This window comes from Apaloderma vittatum, unplaced genomic scaffold (genome assembly GCF_000703405.1).
Source record: "Apaloderma vittatum isolate BGI_N311 unplaced genomic scaffold, ASM70340v1 scaffold18018, whole genome shotgun sequence".
Taxonomy (NCBI): Eukaryota; Metazoa; Chordata; class Aves; order Trogoniformes; family Trogonidae; genus Apaloderma; species Apaloderma vittatum.
In genome coordinates this window covers 1-24,291 of record NW_009730407.1, presented here as the reverse complement: position 1 = coordinate 24,291, position 24,291 = coordinate 1, and the positions used below count along the sequence as shown (strand labels likewise).

Sequence of the window (24,291 nt, the reverse complement as noted above, 5' to 3'; positions counted from 1 at the left end):
CTGCTTCCCCAGTGGTTTCCCCTGGGTTTGGGAAGAGTTGAGCTGTACTGACACGTTTCTTTCATTATAACCATGCGCAGGTTAGCTCGCTTGTACCCTGCTGTCTTACTTTGTGACAACTGCAGGAATGTAATATCGATGAAAACCGCACTCAGTCTGCTATATTCTGTCAGAAATGGTGAGAGGAATTTAATATTATAAGGGGTAGAGTCAAACATATCATCAGATGACCAAGCAGGCCCACAAACACAGTATATACACTTAAGGAAACAAGGCAACGTTGTTCTGATGTAATTCTCTCTGATAAATTTTGTAAAGAAATGAATTTTAATAAAATCCTCCCAAATAACCTTACTTGCTTTTCAACAGTCTGATGTTATGTTGCAGTATCTATGTTAACTTTCAGAGAAAAAGAAATAGGAAATAAAGAAAATAAAAGATGAAGAGAGGATGGGAAAGTTTTTCACCTGGCTGTTATCTGTGCTTAAATAAAATGACAACTTCTGTGTCACCATGGTTTCTAGATCATCTGCAATCTCCTTCTATATACCAATTATTAAATACATGCACTCTCCAAGGCCCTACAAGGTACACTTCACTGTTGTGCTGCAGTAAAAAACAAAAAAAAATACATCACCTGTTTGTAACAGGAGTCATTACAACCGAAATGTTGTACTCTCTGGATAGAGCCTCAAAGATTTTTCTGATGAAGCACTTCATAGGCAACTTGCCTTATTTAAAAGGAGAAAAATACATGAACAGGTGAATCTAAATTTATATCCCACCAGATGTCCTTGACGTCCTTTCAACAGCCCCACTGAAAAATAAAAGCAATGATTTCTGAAATGTAAATAGCCAGTGTTTACTGCCAGTCAAATCTTTCGAGAATTATTATACAGAACCTGGAGAAGAATCGGCTGAAGTAATAAAGAAGCTTTAATAACCAAAGCAAGCAAGCACAATTTTAATAAAGCACAAAGATACCTGTAGGTTTTCAGCTAATACCCATCCTCTTTGCACAGACAGTGCAGAGCACTGGCCGTGGGGCTCCAAATCTCCCCTACCCCTGCATGCCTGATCTCAACCAGTCTTCTTGACTGTGCCAGGTACATAGATGTGGGCAAAGGGCTGGACGCAGATCCTTAATTTGCTTTCATCCACTGTAATGCACAGGGTGATAACAGCTCTACAGTGCATCAGTTATGGGACTCTGAAGAGGTATTTTCTTATTTTCCAGGCTGAGACGACTGAACTGTCCACACGTTTGCATGTCAAGGTGTTTGCTAAGTGGGATCTCAGGAGCCCACTAAGGACAAAAGGATCATAATATCATCCAGGAAAAGGTCAGCTTGAATAGTAATAGGATTTTTGAGTGGTTGCTTCCCTAGCCCATGTGACATGCTCACAGAGACTCATAGCGAGAAAAGGAGATCAAGGGGTAGAGGAAAGGAGCCGGTGGAGAAGGGCATGCCTCATCTCCTTCCAAAAGCTTACAAACACAGCTCTGCAAATGAAAACATCAGCGTGAAAACCTGACCTCGCTGGTTAGCAATGGCTGTGACACTGATGGGCCACAGCTTGGCCAAGCACCAGCATTTCATCCTTCTGCGTACTGTGGTCTCAGTGATTCATGTTCAGAGATTTAAAAAGCAGGAGACATGAAAGTATTACTACTTCTCTTATCCTTTTCCCGGGATGCAAACAAACCGAACAGGAAGAGTTCAGCTATTTTTAACCAGACTCTCCCTCTCTTTCCTACAAGACCTACATGGACTTAAGCGCATGAGAACAGAGTTGGCCCACGGACATTTGGGGCTTGCTTTGGCTCAGCAGAAAGAATATTGCAGAGCTGCAGCATCTCAGATCTTTCCCCACCATCTTTTTCACTAATGCCCAAGCTGTTGAAATGTCAGATTTTGATGCAAGCCCATTCCTGAGCTGTTTGCACGTTATGCATAATGTGAACCTGTATACCACTATTTCATCAGTTTGGAGAAGAGGCTAAAGACACTGAAGACTCCTTCATCAGGAGCCTCTGTCAGAGGTCAGTTCACCAGCACTCAGCGTCAACCTTCCACCACTACCTGTGGCCATGTATTTTGGTTACACCCCACCTCACCCTCCTCTGCGGCAAGGCCTCCCTGGGAACAGGCATGAACTAGGGGCAGCCTGGCTTCCACCCACACCGGGTAGCTGCAGCCAACGCAGCAGCCCTTGAAATGTGCCTCTCAAAATCAGGGGTCAGGGAGGAAGCTCTGGGAGAGTGGCCAAACGCTTCACAAGGGGCAGTTCGCTCATGTTTGAGAGCAGGTTTGCAACATCCAGATTGATGGTGGATTTCAGTCACACTGAGGAATGAAATGAGCCCTTTAGAGCTGAACCACCACTTGGTAGAGCGCTCTTTGTATTGTGCTTGCTGTAATATATGGTGTCACACAACAACATGTGCTGATGAAACACTCCAAAAGTGACAGAGTGACACGAATAGCAACAAATGCCGATGTGACTTGTTAGGAGAGAAAGCAAGGTGTGCAAAATAAGTGCTCTGAGAGGTCTGTTTGAAATGTGCGGTTCCACATGCTCCTTTTGATGGTTCCAGCTTGGTATTTGCACATCCCAGTGCAACCCTCCCTACATCAGCAGCATGCTCTGAAGCAGTGACCAAGGACACTGCTCTAATCAGGGAGCCTTCCCGGAGCTACAGTGACTGCTGAGTGCCTGACCATCCCTATTTCAACAGCAACCCCTTATCATTTACTACTTGATCATAAAAACAAACCATTGGTGGCACTTGGCAGGCAAGGTTATAGCCTTGGAATGAGGTTGACGGACTTTAGATGTGGATGTGAATGATCCCTCTGACTGCAAATAAAAAAAAAAAGGGGGGTTTCTAAGCAGAAGTACAATTCGTTACCCTTAATACCACAATTTACAAATACAGCCTGATCGTAAGACCAGCTTTCTCATAAAAATATCTACTGAACAAGCATGGTAGCTCCTCATATGTGATGGACTGGAAGAAGCTTTGCAGGAGGTACAGGTATTACGGGGTGACTGCTGGCCTGCACGCACATCACTTTTCAAGCACAATGCTTCACTTCTAACTAGCCACAGCAAAGAGTTATTCACGCTCAGTCTTTCAGAGAAGATGCAGTTAGCCTTAGAGGCATGATTGCCTCCTTCTAAATCTTATACATGAACATGAGCAACAGACTAATATCTCCACACCAGTAGAAGCTGTTAAGGACAGGTTGAATGAGTCAGTAAGAACAAATAAATCATTAATTGAAATTAAATTCATGATATGAAGTTAAAACACAAAGCTAGCTTTGTGGGGCTTTCTATTGGAAAAAAAAAAACAACAACAAAAAAAACACAAAAAACCCCACAAACACATAAGCTGTCTTAAATTCAGGTTGAACCTGAGCCAGAAGTTTTACGTTTGGAGAGATCAGTACTAGGAGAAAAGCCCAAAGTTCTGGCACAGCTCTATTTCTATTGTTTGTTGGAAGCTTCTCTGCCCCTCCTGCTTCAAGTCTCAGCTGAAGTTTTATTCCAAGTTCCAGTATGTAGAGCTCCATAACCCTGCCTGAAGGTTTGGATGTTGTCCATCTCTGTATGTTCTGTATATATGGTTTGATAGCTGTATTTTCTGTATAACAGATATGTTCCTTATCATTACATTAAGAAACTAAACGGTTGCAGCATCAGGTTGGTAGTGGAGCAAAAATATTATTTCAGAAGACGTTTTCCAAGGAAATAAAATTTATCAAGCTCTCAGAACCTTGAAGATTAGAGAGAAATTAAATTTTCCGTAGCTTTGTAAACCCACTTTTCAGGAAGGCGGAAGGAAAATGTATTTATCCATTTTTGAAGTAATGCATATAAACTCACAAAACTCTCCACTCAAAACAGTAATTTGAGCTATTTACCTATCCTTCGTATTTATTGCTTTCCTACAGAAATGGATACTTCTACCTCCAGCCTGAAGTGCTTCATTTTTGGTTTAAGAACTACATGACCTGTAAAACCTCACAAGACTCTCTACTAACAGAGCTTTAAAAATACCAACACATCAGTCAAAGGATCAAACTCTCCCCTTCATAATGTGAGTGACCTTACTGCAGGTGACAGACACAGTTATGTAGGTATGTGGAAGGTACAATCTGTGTGGGTGCGAGGCACAGGAAACTTTCAATTCTAGGTCATGGAAAGAGTAGAGATGTTTGGATCTGGCCTTACTGTAGCAAACAGCCTCCAGAGAGACCAGTCTAATGACAACTTAATTTTACCAACATTGCTTGACTCAGTAAAAAAGTACAGACTGGATAATTGCTATATCAAAACTGAAAGGCCATAACTATCACAATTACCCCCATTAACTCCAATTGTTTTATAAGGGAGGCAACTGCTGTTTAGAAGGCTGTATCAGAGCCAGAGGGAAACAAAACAGCTCAATAACAGAAAGCTCGGCATTAAATTAGAGGGGAAAAAAAGATCACTTGTCTTCTTTTACTGTCATTCATGTGATAATACAATGAAGGGCTGCAAGTGCAGAGGGTTTGCCATCGGGTAGGAAATGAAGCTTTGTCAGATAATTCAGAGCCAAGCCAAGGGTGACTGGACTCATCTCCTCAGCTAACAGCACAAAAGGAGGTTGGTTTCCTCAGCACAGACATTCCCAAGCCACGTATAGATCAAGACTGCCTCCTTCTCAGCTGAAACATTCAAAATAGGGGTTGCTGGTTAGCTCAGTCGGTTGAATCGTGGTAATGATAACACCAAGGCCGTGGGTTCAATCCCTGCTCAGTCCCCTTGCGTTGCCTGATGTAGCTGAGAGGTGTCCCTGCCCATGACAGGGAGGTTGGATTTAATGATCTCTGAGGCCCCTTCCAGCCTAGGCCATTCTGTGAAAATCTTCAGGGATTTACCATGGGTAAATTACTGTATGGCCTCTCAGCACAGGACTGCTTGGGCTCTGTGACGGAGATGGTGCATGCACACATGCTTTTAGTGCTATCAGATCAATGCTGGTCAGGAAGATGTATCATCAGCGCAATGGCTATTGGCTGATGAGCAGGGAATACCCTCTCCCTGCCACTGCTGCTAGACATAATTTGGTGAAGAAAAATATTATGTATAGTTTAGCTGTAAGAGCTATAAGTTACTTATAATAAACGCTTGCGATTCTGGTATTATTCCTACAAGCACAATTAAAGGAAATATAAACTGTTAGCGCAACACTCAAAGAGTACAGGTGTTTTTTGGCATCTCACTGATTAGAAATGCAAATGTGCAAACCAATTAACTAATGTGGTAGAAATCAACAATTTGCATGAAGCTCTTTCAGATCTTTTCTATCACAGCTGCAATAAAACCTAAGGAAGCCTGTGCTGAACTCCACTGCCCATGGAGCAAGCTCCCAGTCTCTGTCTAGAACACACATTAAATCTTTGTTTCACGCAGAGGCAGCGAAAGCATAAATTAAAGTCCAGATTTTCAAAAAATAGATGAGTGAAGTTGGCTCCCGTTTCATGACGCCCAATAGTGGTAACACAAACCCAGTCACCCTTGCTCATTCGTGACACCAGGCAAGCACTGCCTTTCATAGAAAGGTGTCAGAAGAAAATGTGCCGTCCTAACTAGTGAACCTTATCACAACGCTCCGTGTGTCGTGATAGCACTGCAGAAAGAGCCTGCTGCTAATGCTCCCCCGCACCTGGAGAACTAGAGAGTTTCATATGAGTCTGCCAGAAAACTCTAAGTCATGAAAGCAAAAGTACCAGGCATTTGAGGAGAGGGACTACTTGTGAACAACACAAGACCTCACTGTGCGCTCTGTAGGAAATCATTAGTCCAGATATCGCATGGCTCAAAACAAAGCTCTGGGCATTCGGTACCAGAGAAAGCTTCAAGCGAAGGGCTCAGGTCTTGCTCTGACACCAGACAAAACCTCTGAGCATCCAGGACTGAGCTCTGCTGCTCTGCCTATTCCCATGACTGTTCCAGGCCTTGGGACCTATCTCTAGGCAAGCAGGGACTTATTTTAGTCATCAAGCTTCACTAGCTCTGTTCATTTTTTAATCACGCAGAAATGCCGTATTGCAAATCAATGGTTGTCTTGTCCAGATCCTGGAAATCTTACTCAGATAAATTAATACTTCCTCAGGCAGGCAGTCAATGAAACTTGCTTGAGTACGGATCACTTACATGAGAAAGGGTTTACAATATCAGGCCCTAGTTCATCAGGTGAAGGGAACAGATCCGCACTTCGAACTGCGTCTGTTCCACTTCTTAGAATTTCTTTGGCTTTTTGTTCTGTTTCAGATTATTCACTTATTTACTCTGAGCTTACTGTGCCTTCTGTCACTGTCAACATGGCTCAGCTGGCAGCAGATGCTCCTCTAGATCCGAGTACACTGGTGTGAAAGAACGAGAACGGAATGAGAATTGATGTGAACTTTTGCCTAAAACCTGAACTGAAACCTTCATATTGATGAAGCTCTGCTTCTAATTTGTGTGCTAGCTCCACGAGGTATCCTCATTTTAAAAATACAGTAGGTCTTCCGATTTAGCTGAAGACCATGAGTACTGGCAGGGTGAGGAACAGCCCACTCTTTTCAATTTGCTAGACCCGTTTTGTTAAAACATTAGGTTCTGGAGTTGTTGTTCAAGGAAACATGTCCTCACAAGTCCCCTGAGCTTTGACCATTCCCAGTCAGCTCAAACACCAGGTCCCACCAACACTCGGCTTCACGGGGAACACCACTATCTCGTTACAGGATTTTTTAACATCTGAAAATGCTCTGGGGATGAGGATGGAGGGTCTAAAGTGACTCCCTCATTAATGTGCATTCAAAATCATCAGAGTAAGGAAAGGGGAAGACTGCTTTATAAAGCAGACAGCCTCTTGTGCTGTGCTTCTGAAATTAGCAATTTTTAGATACCTCCTGAGGCTTTAAATAAACAGAACTGTACTGCCTGTTTTGCTTAGCTCCCCAGTGGATTTAATTTTAGAAGAACCGTACTGCTCAATATTTGGTGCTGTTTGGGTAAAATTACCAAATGAAAAACAATGTGATATCACCTGTAGCATCCATAGAACATAAAATATGAGAGGCCTTATCTGTTCAATTATTTAAACTGTGCAATCTGCTGGTAAAAGCTATTATATTGGCATTATAACCAAAGACTCCCTAATCCATTTTAATTTTTGGATTTCTTTGTTAATCCTAGATTGTCTAATGAAAGCAGTTCAGTATGGAAGTACAAGTTTCTTGATACAATTTTTATTCAACTGACTTGTTTTCTCTCCCGACCCCATTTTAGATTTTCCATCCAGCAATTCAGCAGACCCGTGTCCAAGAATTAGCTTATCTAAGGAAAAGTTAGGTTTCTGAAACCAAGGCTTTAAGGGCATTATCAGAACATGACAACTTTTCTGTTTCCTTTGTCCCTGCCTAGCTTGTTCATGACACACCATGTCTATCCTGCTTTCTAGGACTCATACAGGTGCCTCCGGTTCCAGTACTGAGAAGCCATGCCAAGAGGCTGGCATTCAGGCTCTCTGTGACTGAAGTGCCAGAATTTCCTTTGGAAACCCCCTCCAGTTGTGCTGCAGTTCATAAAACCATAAAAATCAGAACCTTGAGGGTAACAGTTCCTTTTTCTTGCCCAGTGCCTCCCCATCAGTTTTGCTTAGCAGACTTTTGAAAAGACGCCTTTTGACTGACAACGCTGCAAATGCAAGTGAACTTTTACAGTCAAGCTGGATTCTCAGCTTTTGCACTTCATCACTTGCAATAAAAGTTCTGCCAGGAAAAGGATGCTTTCAGTGCGTTTGCAAGGATCTAAATGGCCAGAAAGCAGTAAACATTTCTCTTGAGGCTGCCAAGTAGGCACAGAACTGAATTCGCTTTCTCTTAGCACTGTTGCAACTGCAGGGCTACACGAAGATAAAAAGACACAAAAATGTGTTTAATACAGTCACTCTGAATACCCCACAAGACAGATCTCTTGATGATGCCAGCCTGGATTGATGGATAGTCATTCTGGGGAAACTGACCTGCCCTTTGCTTACTTTTAACACATGAGCTGCCAAATTTTGTTTGTCCTAGCACTGCTGCAACAGCCGAAGCTCTGGGTCCTGCCCTGCAGCAACAGGCACACACACCAGCAGGCGTAGGAACGTGCATATGCAGGAACAGGCACACTTCCATCTCCTTGTTCCGCTTTCCCTGCAGCCCATTCTCACTCCAGCTCCATACTCCCACCACAACTACTTTTTGCCTGCATATGTTTAACCGGGGTTAACTAACATTTTGGGGTATTTCTCACCAAAGTGGCAACAGCCTCCTAAAAACTAACCCATAAAGAAAACATCAACGGGATGCAGCAACAGCACTGAGCAGTGAGGGTACATCTTTCTCAAGCCGTTGGCTTGCTGTTGGCTAACTGCAGATGCTCATGGGAGAGTATAAAAAAAAGGGAATTTTATCCCAGTATTTTCCCAGTATGCTTCTCCAGCCTCTGCCGAGCTGTGATTACAGGACATTTCAAAGCCAAATATGACATCATCGTCTTTTGCAGTATTTTTCTTTCAAGAATTTACCTAAATGATATTTGAACGCACAAAAACGACGGCATCCTTGACATCCCATTGCAGTAAGTAAGTAACTTAGTGCAGCTGAACAACCCACTGCATGGAAAACGCTTTCTGCGGATTTAATAAATGTGATGAATCCTCATGTTTTGGTGTCATCCTGGGCTAGTTTCTGCTCAGGTTCTGATTTTGTTTCCTCTACCAGCCCACTCCTGTTGGTTTGGGGAGTCCTTGGCAGCTCCCTTTGATTGCTCCAGCAACCTTCTTCAGACATTCATCTTCCCATGAGCACTTAGAGCTCGCAGAAGGCTGCGAGCATCGTTGGGGTGAGCAATCTCGTCGGCAGGTTACAGAGCGAGTGTAAGGAGGCAGAAGCGCTGCTGAGTCACTGTGACAAGAGCTGCTCATTAGCTCAACCTGCAGCACGAGAGGGAGGGGAAGCCCTTCTGGGCAGGAGTAGGGAAGGCAGACAGCTTTCTAGAAGAAAAGGCAAGCGTAGGAAAGAAACTGAGGTTTCCTAGTGGTATTTTCTTTTAATTAAGTGACGTTCTAAAAGAATAACTTAAGTTCGGAAAGTGATCTTGCTTCTGATCTTGAAGTTTTTTGGTATGTATTGGGGAAAAAACCCAAAACAATTCAAAAATCCATATAAACACTAATATACATATTTTCCCAGTAAACTGCAGAAGAGCCCAGCCCTACAGGGAGCAGACACACATATCACCCTGCAGGCACCTATAGCGCTGGTCACAACGCGTAGCCTCTACATAGAATTTAGGAGAGAAAAGTGACAAATTTCTCATCGGCTATGCTGAATCATAGCAACGTAACCCGTCGTTTGGCGATCTGAATACACAATCCCAACTGAACACACCGAGAACCTGGCAATGCTCTTATTCTCGCACTTTGCAACTCATGCCGTCTGTTCAAGTCCTTATCTGCTTACAACTCTTGCTTGCCAAACATGCTTTGCAACGTGACGGTGAAGAGCTGTGAGTAGACTGGAAGTCCTGGAACTCAGTATTCCTTGTTTGCTGGCGCGGGACCGAAACTCAACGCTGGAAGCAAGCGCTGTGTGATCCAGGTGCCAAACCATCAAACTCGGATCCAGCTCCAAATTATGCCAAGGCTTTTTTTATGGTATCATGCTGGTTTTTTGCCACTGTGACCCCAGCGAGCAGCACAATGGACTTAAAAACTGAGCCTTATGAGATACATTGATATTTCAGCCATATATCTGAGCTTGCTGAGTCCCAAACTTCTGCTCTGAGCAACAGCTGAAGTCTGAGCTTATAAAGACTTTCTGTCTTTTCACCCAAGGACTTTAACATTGATTAGCAAATGACTAACAAAGGGAGTGGATGTGCTTTTAGTCTTTTATCCACTTCACATGTATATAACTTTTCTCACAGGTCATTGAAGCTGTTCTTGCAAACAGCAATTTCACTGCTGATTTTTAACAGCCATCCTGCTAGGAAACCATTGCAGAGGCAGGTCTGTCAGGATCTGTGCAGTGCACAGCCCTGAAGCATCACTTTCTCATGCTCGAGCTCCTCTTAAGAAGCCTCATTTTAGAAAGCGCTGAGTATCCTCAGCTCCCACCACCTGCAGTGAGGGACGGATGCACAGTGGCACCTCTGTGGATCTGAGATGGTTGGGGGATGACTTGTAGAGAAAAGCAGCACAACAGCTCCAAGCTTGCCGAGTCTCCTAGTAATTCTCCCATGGGAGGATGATAACCTCTCTGCTTTTCTGCTGGAGACAGAAGGCAGTCTGTCTCCCAAAATCTGGAATCACACTGATACCAGCAGAAACAAGCACCAGAACAAAGGAACACTCATCTCTCCACCTCACCACTCAGCAATAGCTCATATCATGAGCATGTATCTCACTGAGGAAGACCTGCTGCGGGAAACCGCTCTCAGGGGACTGACCCCCAGGAGTGTCCCACGTCATGCCGTGGGGCCAGCCCAGCCCCGCAAGTACAGTCATGGGCTGCTGCTCCCTTCATTGAGAGAGAAATCTGCGAGCAGCAGGCACTGGTAGGCACAGCCTGGCTCAAAACTAACCACAAACCCTCACGGTCAGGTTCCCTGGTAACAGCCTGAGCCTGCGATGCTGCGCTGAGACCCACTGAGCTTCTCCCACGCAGCAGCCAGCATCCCCCTCTGGGCTGCCACGCTGCTGTAAGACTGAACCACCGTGCAATTCTTTGCGTCTGCTGAGTTTAGCTGCTGGCATAATTTAGAGCACTGCCCATGGTTGAAGGTGTCAGAAAACATTTATCACTTTGGGCTTGTCTTGCAACGCCTGAGAAATTAGAGCATGCTGATCCCACACCTCGCCTGACCATCTCCCACCTTTGCTGTGGGGCAGGGGAGCAGTCGGGGCTGTCAGCACGATGCCGGGTCGTGGGAGGGCCAGAGCTGCCCTTCTCGCTGGGAGGACTTTGCGCATTTATCCAGCACAGAGCAAGGTGTTGCGATGGAAAGAAAAATGTGCTGCAGCTGTATCTAAGACCCCATCGCTGAAGAGAACAAGCTATATTAAGGTGTAGTCTGCACTAAAGCATTCATGGTAAAAAATGATTTATACTGACATGCAAATTTAACTAGATGAAGTTTTTGATTATTTCCCGTATCTCTTGGTTTGTGCTAGTTCCCTGAGGTGGAAAAATGCTCTTTGCCAGTAATTCATTATAAATGCCCCAGCTATTCCCATTAGCTACAGCAGGTCTCCACCGCACTGCTCAGTATTAAAATATGCACAAACTTCTTTTCTCTCCAACTCACCAAAACCAATTTTTGGATCACTCTGAGAATTTAATCACATTTCAGTTCTCTTGGCTATAATCAACGTGCACGCTTCATACAATATTTACTTTCCGTAAAGGTACCAAACTTATATATATGACAACCTATTTTACATAGAGAGGACAATGTTAGCTGAATCCTCTCTTAGGGTGAATTATATACAAAATTCTGCCCAGAGTGTTATATCAAAGTGCTCCTTAAACTCGTGCTAACTCTGTACCAAGTGCATCAGACAACAAATGGTAAAATTAAGCCACGTACAGCAGTTCTATTAACTCAAAAATACCAGACATCCTTGAACAGTCAGAAAAGTAAGCCTAAACAACTGCCGTGCAGCATACTTCCTACTACCCATCTGACAAAAGACTGAATGCCCTGAATCTCCAATAAATCAGTTGAAAGGCTGCAGGAGGGAGGGACACACATGGGAAGGGCAAAGGACTACTCAGACAAGGGCTCTATCCAACCTGCGAGAAGTGTAAGCTTCCTCACATGCTACGCTATTAAATCAAATGCTTTGGCAAATCACAGGAACCCAGAACAAAACAAGATGGAAAACACACACCCTTTACAAGCTGAGTTGGATGGCTCCTAAGACCAGCCAGAAGAATGTAATGAAGAGCACTTATTGAATGTTAATGTTGCTGACAATCCATCCAGGTTAAAGAAACACACAGTTACACGGGAAGAAATGTTCTGCAGGATAAATACGCATTTCACCAACAATTATTAAATGATTTTAAAAGCTGACATGATGGTTCATGAAAAATACATGGCTAGATGTTCTCAGGCTGGTTTTTATTTTTAATTTGCTGTACTTTGAGTTATGTTTGAGCCTACGTAGAATTCAAGCAGTACACTCAATTCTCTTCACCTACATACAAGCCTTCCCTTTAGTGAACTTCCCTCACCTGCTGCTCTGTATCACTGTGAACATCCTCCAACACACCACAATCACTTAAATGAGAAGGCAACAGCTCTAGGACCCCGTGCCTGACAAACAGACACTTAAAATATTTTTTACTCTTTTGTTCAAGATAATGAAAGAACACAAGGAATTCATAGGGTATGAAACCTGAAAACCTCAAGTGTAGCATAGGGGTTGGTTATCTGAAAGATGTGGTCACTCACAGGAAAAAAAACCAAGATAAAATAAGAGCAATCCTAAAATACAAAAGGGCATGATTCATTTTGTGGCTACGCAAGACAGAAGTGTCGTAACACTGTTTAAGTCATCTTGCAGTAGCATGACACCCGTGTAAGACGGGATGAATGAAACCCTGTGTTCTCCTTTTAAATGCATGCTCGAGCATCAAACAGCAGGAAGAGCAACAGCTGCAAACAGCTCCTGACGAGGTCCCTCCAAATAAAATTGTGAGGTTAGGCTTGGCTTGGGAGATGAAGTCACACAACTCCCATTGACTTTGGTAGGAAACTGGCTACAGAAAGGAACCCCAACACTCCTCTGACATGAAGATGCATTTTGCAGCCAGTGTGCGGTGAGGAGGAACACGTTGCTCGGAGCGGGGCAGGCTGCAGGCAGGACCAAGGTTGCTTCCCTTCCCTGCAGTCCAGGACTTTTAATGTGTTTCTTTAATAAATGTAGATAACTATATATTTATTTTAACATAACACTGGGGTATTTTTTGCTTAGTTGAGTTGCTGCCTTGTCCCCGAGGAGCTTTTATCATTGCATTAAAGATCTTATTTTTGCTCTAACTGACAGGCGCCGCAAACTATCTATAAACTCTGACAGCCAACTGCAGATATCTGCTCTCTGCAGATTTATCACACATCACTGATCCTCTCATGGAGCAAATTCACCTCATTCTTGAGTACAGTCACTGGATCAGAAGCAAGCCACACTGCAGATGACCTCTGAGGTACCTGAACCCTCACCCTGGCAGACTGCTAGGGAGGAGGAGGCAAGGCCAGAGTTCAAAATCAGCAAACTGGATCTGCAGATTTTCTCCATCTCCCAACATCTGTAATGGATGGTGGCTAGGACATATTTTCTGCCTATACAGGATACTCAGAATCAACTAAGCCACTTCTGTTGCTGCGTAGCACAAACCTAAAAATATGCCATAAAGAACAAAACACGAGAATTCATCACAGGCACTACAAGGAAAAGGAACTGTGATTCCATGATTCTATGGCTTAACATGGCAATTTAGTGCAAGATGCGTGGAAACAGGACACCTGGTGTGTTAGCCCTAATGTGCTTTCCTACATGAGCGTGGGAAAGCACTTAGCTGAGACTCCATTTGTCCTCCTGAAAGCCAGATGTCTTATTTACCTATTTGCCAGTGGGGTAATTGCCGTGGACTTAATGGCCTCTTTATCAGGCATGGGGTTTTGGAAGTGTTTCAGGCAAAAAGGCATGATCAGGCACAAGGCACAAGCAGGAGCACGGGGTGAGGAACAGAGATGGCATGTTAGCTAGGTGTTTTTCAAACCATTCACCAAATGAATCTATAACCTCCGGTAATGCAATCTGCAGGAAACGGTTCTGCCCAGCCACAAGCACGACTGAAGCGCTCCAGTCACAACAAAACTGAAAGCAAGTGATCATGACAGAAATCACGATATTCTCTCTCCCTATTATATTGCATCATCAATGTTAATTTAATTTCTCTCTGGAAACGGTGTAACTATCAATTATAGTTATCTACAATTTACGTACATTTCTATTTTTCCCTATATGCTTGCTTCAGAAGTTCGACAGTGTTTTGTGGGGCTTTTGCTCCTGATCAACCCAATATTGTCATCTATCTGCTCCTGACAAATCCCATTCAGGAGCACATCCCCCTAAGGGCCTGGAAACCCTCAGGAGGTGTAGATGGATGCCATTCACTTGAGCTGATCTGTTCCCTGGACTCCCTGATGGCATCCCTCGAACAGGTGAGCATTCAGCTGGTATAAATCAGCTGAACTCTCTCGGGACTCATTTACATCGACCAAGAATCCAGACCAAAATATAGAGCTAATTTCCCATGCATTAGACTGTCAGACTGTATCCCTTGCTGAAAGAACCGTTATCAACAAAAGAAGTGCAAGGAAAGCTTAAAAAATGATGCTGGAATTACAACACTGGCAATCTTTTTCCACAGCAGGTGAAGTTGGGGCAGATGCTCCTCACCGGCCCTTGTCCATTCCCTGGGGGCACTGACAGAGACGTGACCCAGGCTTTGCCCACCAAGAACAGTTTCTTGCAATTACTGTAATCAGAACGCACCAAGTGGTAAACCCAAGATTATTGAGAACCTGGATGGAAACTTCCCTTGGAAAAGTAGATCAACATTAAACATACACCCGTCTTTCTAAAGAGGATGTAAAAATACGAATGACAAAGTCAGTTTAAGGCCTTACCTAGTTCAGATTCAAACAGAACAAAAGAATAAATTTAAGAAAATGTAGTAATCCTAATAAAGAAACAAAAATTGCCATTTTAACTAAGGGAAAACCAAAGGGATGTCACCAGTTAATCTTGCAGTGCAATAAACTATTAAATTCAAAGATACTACAGGATTCAAGGAAGACACTAGTCCGGGTAACTGCATGACGAACTATCCCTGCACAGCGCAAATACCAAAAATTACAAACGAAGTCAATCTCTGAGCTCTGCCTATTATGCCTAGATACCAAGTGAACTAAAGAAGGGCTACATTTTGCCCCTCTCCTTACATCAGGGGATACCAGAAGTGACAGGGAGGTTAACAGCAGCAGTTAACAGTTCCCGTCCCATTTGCTGCATCTTTGCAAAAATGCATCTGATTCTGCCAGAACTGACCTGCTCAAAGTGAGCACGTTTGTTGTGCCCAGTGATGGAATTCCGCTTTATGTACAAACCTCTCTTATCCCACCCTGAGACGTGACTTGAGGCGGAACTGAGCCCGCAGAAGCTGGCACGGCTGGGCAGCCAGAAAGGAGAGCAGCTGAGGATGCTAACAGAAAGGAAAACGCACCGTGCGGTCCAAGGTACATTTGCAGTGCAAATGGAAACGACGCTGGGCAACCACAGGACCGTGACTACACGGGATTAAGGGGACTTTGAGCAATCTGGCTGCGCGGCTACAGCCCTGCAAACAGATCTGTGGATTAACCGCGCTAAGCAAACAGCCAGAGGAAAAAGAAAAGCAGAGTTCAGTGCCGTTCACTGAAATTTTACTTTGTCTCACATCATAAGCAGTTCTAATTTACTTTTTTTTTTCCCCTCTGGCAGATGCAAGAAGAAAAATATGCAAAGCTGCCCCCTGTCCCAGCTGTCAGGATTGCAAAACAAATGAGAGATTTGAATAAGTTTACTTAACTGTTATCACTTTTAAAGGCACCTTAAGGGAATCATTCATAAAAGAGAATAGATTGTAGTAGATAATAAATTACATTTTCCTCTATTTTCCTCCTTGGGAAAAACCTATTAAGACTTTATAATTAAAATGCCTGAACATAGTTCAACTAAATGTTTTTAATTTTAAAATGGTCTATTTTCAAAAATGTCTTTTTTCTTTTTTTTTTCTCCCCATAAAAACATTGTTTGCTTTCCTGAGAAACACCACTGGAAATTACTAACCGATTTTCTTCATCAAAACTGCTAATAAAACATTTCTTCACTCAGTCAGCAACTTGAAGCCATATGATTCTGGCACCTAATTCTGTATCTATCTGAAAAGCCTCAACAAACAAAAAAACCTACTTTCTCTAATCCCTTTTAATAGCAGTAATAGAAGATTATATGGGAAGATAAAAAACGTGCTCAGGCTTGTGTGTGATTGTCCCTTTCCCTCTGTACCCTGCACTGATTAGCCCAATCGGTCCACAGTGACCAAGAGAGAGCATCCTGTTCTTCTGACTGGAGTTTTCGTTGTGGGTTTTTTTAATTTTTATTTTTATTTCACATTTTTGGATCTTTAGTTTCCATCAAAGGCACCACAGTTTGATTCCCTACATCCATATGTATTCATAACGGAAACAGAGTAATAAACTTAAAGCAAACTCACCACTATACTGAATTTGCTATCAAATCTCACGTCTACAGGTTATAAGCGGATTCCTTGGAACAGTAAATTATTCATTTTACTAAGTTCTTACCATAAATCCAGTGAAAATAAAATTTAAAATGTTTACTTACTGATGTATATAGGTATCCTTCACTGTTCATTGCCAGATACAATTTTGTTTGAACCCCCTGAATCGCCACCACTCGTAAACCCACAGGTATGAGGTTAAACAAAGCTAGGAGAGAAAGGAGATGGAGAGCAAAATTAATCCTTTAGAGTATGCAGATTAGATAATTAAACCAGAACTGCAAGAACCAAATAAATACCCATTCATGCAAAGATTAATTTCTGTGGGTGCTATAGGACAATACTGCTACTATCACGTTCTTCTATAGCAACTTCCACCAACAGCTCAGGAACTATCTCCAGAGCATATAAACTACTCTCCCCCATTCTGAAGATGGTGAATTAGAGGTACTGAGAGCTAAAAGGACTTACCTTACCTGCAGAATCCAGGGTCTGTTGAGTTGACTATACTTAATTTTGTTTTGTATTAGTTTTTTTCCTGACAGTTAAGTGCAAAAAAAATAGCCAAAAACAAACAGAATTTTTCAAGAGGATCAAAACATATTTTTGGCTTTTTTCAAATTCAGATCAAATTCAGTAAACATTTCTGACCAAAAGGAAGGAACAAGATGAAATTCAGAAAAGTTAAAAACCTTCATTAACATCTCAAAATGTTTCCATTCAAAACTTACTGGTTGATCTTCTCTTTTTTGAGAGAAGAATGGCTTTACAAAAACAGAGTTAAATAACTTCAAAGTGAAATGATATGACAGCATATTCTTTAGATCAAGTCCTAAATCTGTGCTTTCAAAATTGAGCTGCTTCAACTGTTCTGCTTGCATTTATGCTTGTATACATGCTAATAGTGGCAGTATTTATAAGCAGAGAAACGTCTCTTCAAAGAATGAAGATTCTGGTTTCTAAAGTGGCAAATTAATTAAAAAAAAAAGAAAAGAAAAAAGAAATGCAAAGCTCTGCCATATCTTAGATTTATGGATATGTTAAAATTGAACATGAGTAATAATATGCTGAATAGAGTGTGTTCAATACGTAGGACTGAAAATAAAGGGAGGAACATTTTCAAGAACTGTTACCATAACCCAAAGCATCTCCTTCCGGTCTGTTGTATAAAGGCAGAGATCAGGCGAAGTAATGCCAAACTGGTTCTTATTTCCAGTGGTTTATTATTTAGCTGGAAAACTCTGGTCTGCTTCAGGCTGAAGTTTGGTATTTACGGGCACTGTGATACTTTTGTCTTTCCCTCTTTCACGCATGAGTGTATGTGCAGACATGAACACACACACATGCAGCCCCTCCTCACATTCGACTCAAGCACAAAACCAACAGAAATGGCTTTTTCCTCACTAAAACAAAATCCACTAGTTCTGCACAGTTTTTGGCAAACAAAACTTAGATTTTCAATACGGGAAATGGGTTTCTCAATTCGTTCTATTAAATGCTTGGATTTATTTGTGGAAGTAAGTATTCCCTTGGAGAGCCCTCTTCTGCAGCTCAACCCCAAGAAGCAGCATCTCACCTCTGTGTAGGCAGGAGAGGACAATTTAAAGCCCAGCATCCAGGCAGAATCTGGAGGTTTCTTCTGAAAGGTGCTTTCTTAATGGCATTTTATGCGTAGGGCAAGTGCTTGGGTATTTTCAGCACGAGGGTACAGGTATGGGCTTCACTGCAAATAGTGCTATGAACCTGCCAGCAGAGGACGGGGCAAAGCCTGGGACAGTGGAGAAGATGCAGCTCACAGCCACAAGCCCCAGAGAGAGGTTTCAGGAAGCAATTCCTGGCTGTGCTGCGCTGGGCAAAGCGAGCAGAGATCGGAGGCTGAGCGACCTCTGCCAGGGGAGGGCTGGGGCACCCAGCAAAGGGCACTCAGCTGCTTCCTTCAGCAGCTGAACGTGTTCTCCTGCCATAAACGTCCGTGCTTTATTTTGAGGCAAGACGAGGGCTGGGCAGGCTCAGAAGTTGGTTGAGACACGGGTGGGATTAGCAGCTGCTGCGGCACAGCCTGTCGGCAGTTGCGAAAAGGCTGTGGGGGAGTAACGCTGGCTCCGCTGCCTCTGCTGAGGGGGAGAGGGACAGGTTGTCGGTGGGTGCTCAGTCAATCTGTCCCACGCCAGCACAGCCAGACACACAGCCAGGCTGCCCCAGCTGCTGCCTCCAAGGACAGGGGACATGGGTGCTGCACCAGCAATAGGGACTGTCCCCTGGGCAGCAGCCGTTGCTCCCGCTGTCCTTGCACAGCAGCAAGTCCCAGTTCAGCTTCTGCAAGAGTGAGTGGCTTGTCCATGACCAGCAAATGCCAACGGGACCACCAGCAGGCTCCTTCTCTGTGAGTCCCCAATGCCAGGGACAACAGGTTTGAGACGTCATCGCATTCCTAGGGGCTGACCCTCATATGGGCAGACAGGACAGAAAGGGTGGCAAAAAAAGCCACAGGAAAACAAATTGTTTGCTACAATGATGAGCTTCTATTACCATAGAATAATGTAAGGTTATCTGCATCCTAGCCTTTCCCTATTATACTTGTGCCACTTAAAACAAGGATATAATATTCATCAAAGGGAAAAACTTGGCGATGCCTAAGGGAGAAATGGTCTTCACTGTGGCCCTTGTGCAATGCAAGCTGAGAGAGAATTAAAGCTGCGAAATAAGAGGCAGCAGGTCACAGCTGGATTTATAAATGCAGACAGTACTGTAAGGTCTGTGTTATCCTTGGCTTGGCCACCTGGACCTTCGGATGTTTTCTGCAGGATATTGTTTCCTCTATTTCCTTATTTTATTAGTCTCAAAATCTCTTTGTCTTGCCAAAATTGAGGAGTAAATTCTGCCTTGATTTAAAACCTTGCCTTATTTAACACATTTAATGAGGCAAAAATTTGTTTCTCAGCCAGGAAATCCTTTCCACAAGGCACTTCCTCAAATCACATGGACTCTTGGCTAAAATCAAGGTCTGGCAAGTGCTGTGGCTCCTCGGATCCCATGTTTCACATCCTGCCTATGCTGTGCTCCAAAACCTCACCTTTCTTTTAAACTCCCTGCAGCTGTGGCTGCGACCTTGGTTTTGTGAACCCTGCATGCAGCAGTGGGTCTGGAAGAGCTTGAAATAATTGCTCCCCTGTCAGGAGGCCAAAGGGGATCTTCGGGCAAACTTCCCACTCAGCTCCAGGTAGCAAACGATGGAGAAGGTGTTCTCCTGGCCCCAGGCTGCTGTCAGGAGCAAAATCCAGCAGCTGGCCATCAGGGGCTTTCCCCATCTCTACCATAAACAGGGAAGAATAATTCTGAAATTTAAACAAGGCTGACGAATGCTTTGCTTGGAAACCAGGTGGACTGTGCCTGTGGTTTGCTCTAACAAATGCAGATGCAGAGCCCTGGTGCTCTGCAACCACAGCTGCATTTGAGGATGACAACATCCTCTTATTGTTAAGGGGAGTTTTAATTATTTCACTGCAAAGCTAATGGTCGGAGAGCAAACATTCAGTGAAGGTGACAAAAGGGAACAGCAATGATATCCCGCAGGGGTGCAAAGGAGGAGGGAACGGACTGGAAAAGGAGTCCCTCCTGCACTTGGAGGGTGCTACAAGTCCTGTGGCTTCCCCACAGCCCACGAATATGGGCTAAAGGAGAGATGTCCCTGCAGATATCGGAAGAAACGATTGTAGAGGGCCTGATCAGCTTAATATTCATGTGAGTAAGGCTTTGGGGGAAGCCCCTTATGTGGACTCTGATCCACAGCATAAATTGGTCTTACTAGCTTCATTAAAAATATTACATTTAAAATAAATTCATGACTGCAGGATATTCAGGTCTGCACACTTACCTTACATAAAAGAGAAATATATACAAAAGCATGTGAGTTTTTTAATGATAAAATGCTCCTCTGTTTTGAACACTCAGATAATGCAACTATTTCTGGGATACTTCCATTGTATTTAAATATTCAGCATTTTGGAAGGTTAGTATCCAGAAACAAGGATTTTTTATGATTTGCTTTGTAATCTATCAGGTTATGGTAAATTTAAGGCGAGAGTGAAAACAATGATAACTTAGAAACAGATACATTTGTATTTTCATAAATTTTATCGTTTTTCAAACCTCAGAATTCCTATTAAAGGGATTCCAAGGTAAGTATTTGAATGAAATAATTAAAAAAAAAGCAAGCAAATTCAGATATTTGTTCTAGTACATTAAAAGTTTATAATGGTACCACTCTTTGATGTAAAAAGTAAGGTTGCCTATTTCTTCTCCTTTAAGATAATTAACAGAATTGCCCTGAAATCTTGAGCGACTCATACTGACTTTTGAAATCACTAATATTGGATCATTCCCTTAAAAGAAAAGCGATGTTCAAGGTCCATAAGGATCGTTCTTTGAGTAAATTTTGTGGCTGCCCCAAGGAGAACTCAGTAAGATGGTAGCAGCCACTCAGCTTTGCCTGATCTGGTCTTTGGTCTGCGGGTGAGGACAGGACCTGGAACCTACGGATCCCACGCTTCTGCTTTGCCCTAAGTCCAGCACCTTCCCTGGCTGCAGAGGAGACAGAGGGATGCAAAAAGGGTTAAAGAGGGTGCAGGAAAAGGGTGGGAGCAAGTGATAAGATGTGATCCTTCCTATGGCAATTAGTGTTTACTCTGCCATATTCAAGTGTCCCATAAAATGAAACTGTGTTTCACCTGAGGATGCTTTTCATATGAGAAGGACAGCACTTAAATCAGTGCTTTTTTAATAATCAAAAAGGAAGGTCTGCCTGTTGATTTTCTAGCGTGTCGTTTACGTGCCCTGAAATACTTTCTCAAACTCCTTGCGCCTCCTAACTCTTTTTTTCAGAACAGAAATGCAGTTTAAGCTACACGATACAACTATGTGAAATACTTAAATATTTTTTCAGGCACACTGTAAATCTGCTTTCTCTTAATTCTCTGATAACGGTAAAAAAATTCCACAAAACAAACCTGAAAACATCCAAAACTTTTTCACATGAAAGCTGAGGGAAATCTGGTTGAAAGCTCAAGGTATAATTAAGTTTAGAAGGGGTAAAACCCCAAAATGATAATAATAGCAAAACGTGAACTTCAAAATGATGATGAACTCTCACTATATGAAATAACACGGCTCTGTTTGAATGAGCCCCTGTTTCAGAGTGGAGATAGCGTTATTCTATTTCAGGCACCCTGTGTAGGCGAGCAAATTTTCCCTGTCGGAAAAAAAATATCTAATAAAATCCAAAGGACAGCAATGAACTTCTCTAGATTACCATGGAGATAACATTTGCTTTGTTTGTCATATGTGTCATCATTACCTCCTTTAGTTCATTATTTCTTTAAGTGATTTTTATTTGCATTTCTCTCAGTCCCAGTAAGTATGAAGGACTCCTGTGCTGTGAGCACAGTGTTAATGCTGCTTCCACTCACTCAGTCATCCCAGGACAACAAATTTGAACAGACCTATACAGGAAGAATGAGACACCACAATTCACAAGCACACACCATTTATTCTCATGTCACTTACTATAACTACTGTCCTCCTCTTTTGTTCCATCAATTGTTCCATCTGCTTGCAACTGCAAGTGGTATCCTTGCCTGCTGTAGAGCTTTGTTACTATACCTTTAAGCTGAGGCTCTGTAAAAAAACAATAGTGAGATTAATGTGGGAAATCCTGATGCACCGTTCCAAGTGAGCAGGGTGCTAAAAACAATTCTCCAGGTTTCTTCTCAAGGCTGGGACACAGAAAAAAAAACCTAATCCAAACCAGCTTTGCAAGACCTCATTTAGGTTGAGATCAAATTTATGTCTATGAAATCAATTGCCAAAATGATTAAATGCCACTTTCGATTGCAAAGTAGGTAGCGCAGTAAAATCTACTTCCAGTGAATACAAATTCTGACAGTGTGCTGCTTGGCCTCGGGAGCTCAGCCCTATCTCATTTAAGATTAGAAATGAGCTGGCAAAGAGCATATTCTGCTTTTTAAAAGGTGTGAGTTCTTAAATGGAGAGGAAAAACAGGACTACTACGATAGCACTAATAAGAGCCACAGTGACAGTTGAGAGCCTAAATATATAGCAGCAAACGTTTAGCACAAGAGCTGCTGCAGCTCTAATAAACAAACCAAACCCCCATCCGTCACTGCTCCAAAGAGTACAGAGCAGCCGAAGAGATAAACTACTCAATGAACATATGGAAAATGGAAGGGGGAACCCTGAAATCTAGCAATGTGTGGAACTGCAAAATAAATATTACCATAAGGGTTGAGGTAATTACCTCATCAGTTAGAGGAAGAAAGATCAAAACAACGCATAGTTTGGATAGATTTCTTTTTTTCATAGCCATCCTCAGATTCACAGTTAGAAAGCGAGACATCTCACACGGTTTCAGATCATTCTAGACCAAAAAGTATACAGCAACAGGATCTGCTGTCAAGTCTGACATTTAAGATACCGAGGTAATGCACCAGGAGTAATTGCAAAAAAGGTCTACTTCCACTGAATCCCAATGACATCTGCATTGTAGTCATTTCACACAATTATGCTTGTCAGGAGGTGATGCATCTCCCCAGCTCGCTCCACAACATCTTACTTAATTCAGAGATAAACAAACTGTGATAGGATGTGTCATTTCTAACAGCACTGTCTGGGTAAGAGTCCCTGTGTTTGTAATCAAAGGCATTAGGGAGCTCTGTACTTCATTTTAGTAGGAGCTGAAGACAAAAGCTCACAGTAGTTTGCGCTCAGTGTATTAGTTCCTATTAGCAACCTTTACTAAGGGTATTGCTGGATGCACGATTCTTATGTGCCAACTTCTCTGACCAGAAATTAACCCAACCCTCCCTTTGGCCTTTTAGCCATAACGCACCCCATGTGCAATTTGCCAGCAAGGCACCTCTTCTGGGACTGCTGAGAAAGGCAGACAGGTTAGGCAGCTAACGGCATCAATGTTTCAGCACAGCAAAGCGGCAGCAACATTACCAGAGGATTTTGCTCCTCCCATGTACAAAAAAAAAATCCTACTCAGAGCAGGGACTGAGTCCTCGTGCCTGATCTTTTGCACCTCTGACAAGAGAGCATCATATCTGCAGGGCAGCTGCATGTATGAGATTCCTAGAAAGGAACAGCACTGAAGCAAAACTCTGGAAGGGGCCAGCGAAAGCAAAAAGCCTCATCTGCAGTCAGCAAATAAGGCACAGCAGAGGCATTCTGCGAAGCAGGAAGACAAAACCAGATATCTAGACCACTAAGTTATTTAACGTACAACTGAAGGAGGTGTACGTGCGGGAACTTCCCTTACTAACATCTCCTCCACAAATAAATCACGTGTGCTTGTGTATGTGTAACAGAGACAGACTACCGAATTACAGGTGCACATGGATGCGCAAGTGAGGCAGATAGCAATGGAGTGTGTTACTCAGATAAACCAGATTAACAAGAAAGTAGAAAGGACTGGCCTGGGATACCCAAGTCTATGAGATCATACCAGCCAGGAGTGCTAATACCGACATGTCCACTTTACCAGCCCTGAGACACCAGTCCCCCTTTCCCCATGCCCGACGCACATCCCAGTCGCATTAAGTTAAACCAGCCAACCCCCCCAAAGACATAACCCTTGCCAACCTGGTCGCCTTCTTCGCCTTTTCTTGGAGCCAAAGAGTTTGACCCTGGAAAACACATTCAACTTGTTCTTGTCGCAGCTTCCCTTGCTCTTGCTGGGGCTGTTGACACACTTACAGGCATTGGACTTCTCCCGCTCCCTGGCTTGTCTCTTCTGGCGGATCAGGGAGCTGGCAATGGCTGCAGCCATGGC

The 24,291-nt window shown here is 43.1% G+C and overlaps 1 protein-coding gene across 1 annotated transcript in view; it reads right to left on the bottom strand.

Annotated features, from left to right (window-relative positions):
- Positions 1-24,291, bottom strand: part of FGF13 (fibroblast growth factor 13) — a 57,426-nt gene extending 33,135 nt beyond the window's left edge. Inside the window, exons 1-3 of the mRNA XM_009874803.1 lie at positions 24,102-24,291; positions 22,005-22,115; positions 16,547-16,650 (exon numbers count right to left, since the gene is read on the bottom strand). Coding sequence (XP_009873105.1) covers positions 16,547-16,650; positions 22,005-22,115; positions 24,102-24,288 — 402 coding nt within the window. The 5' untranslated portion in view covers positions 24,289-24,291. The remainder of the gene's footprint in view (positions 1-16,546; positions 16,651-22,004; positions 22,116-24,101) is intronic.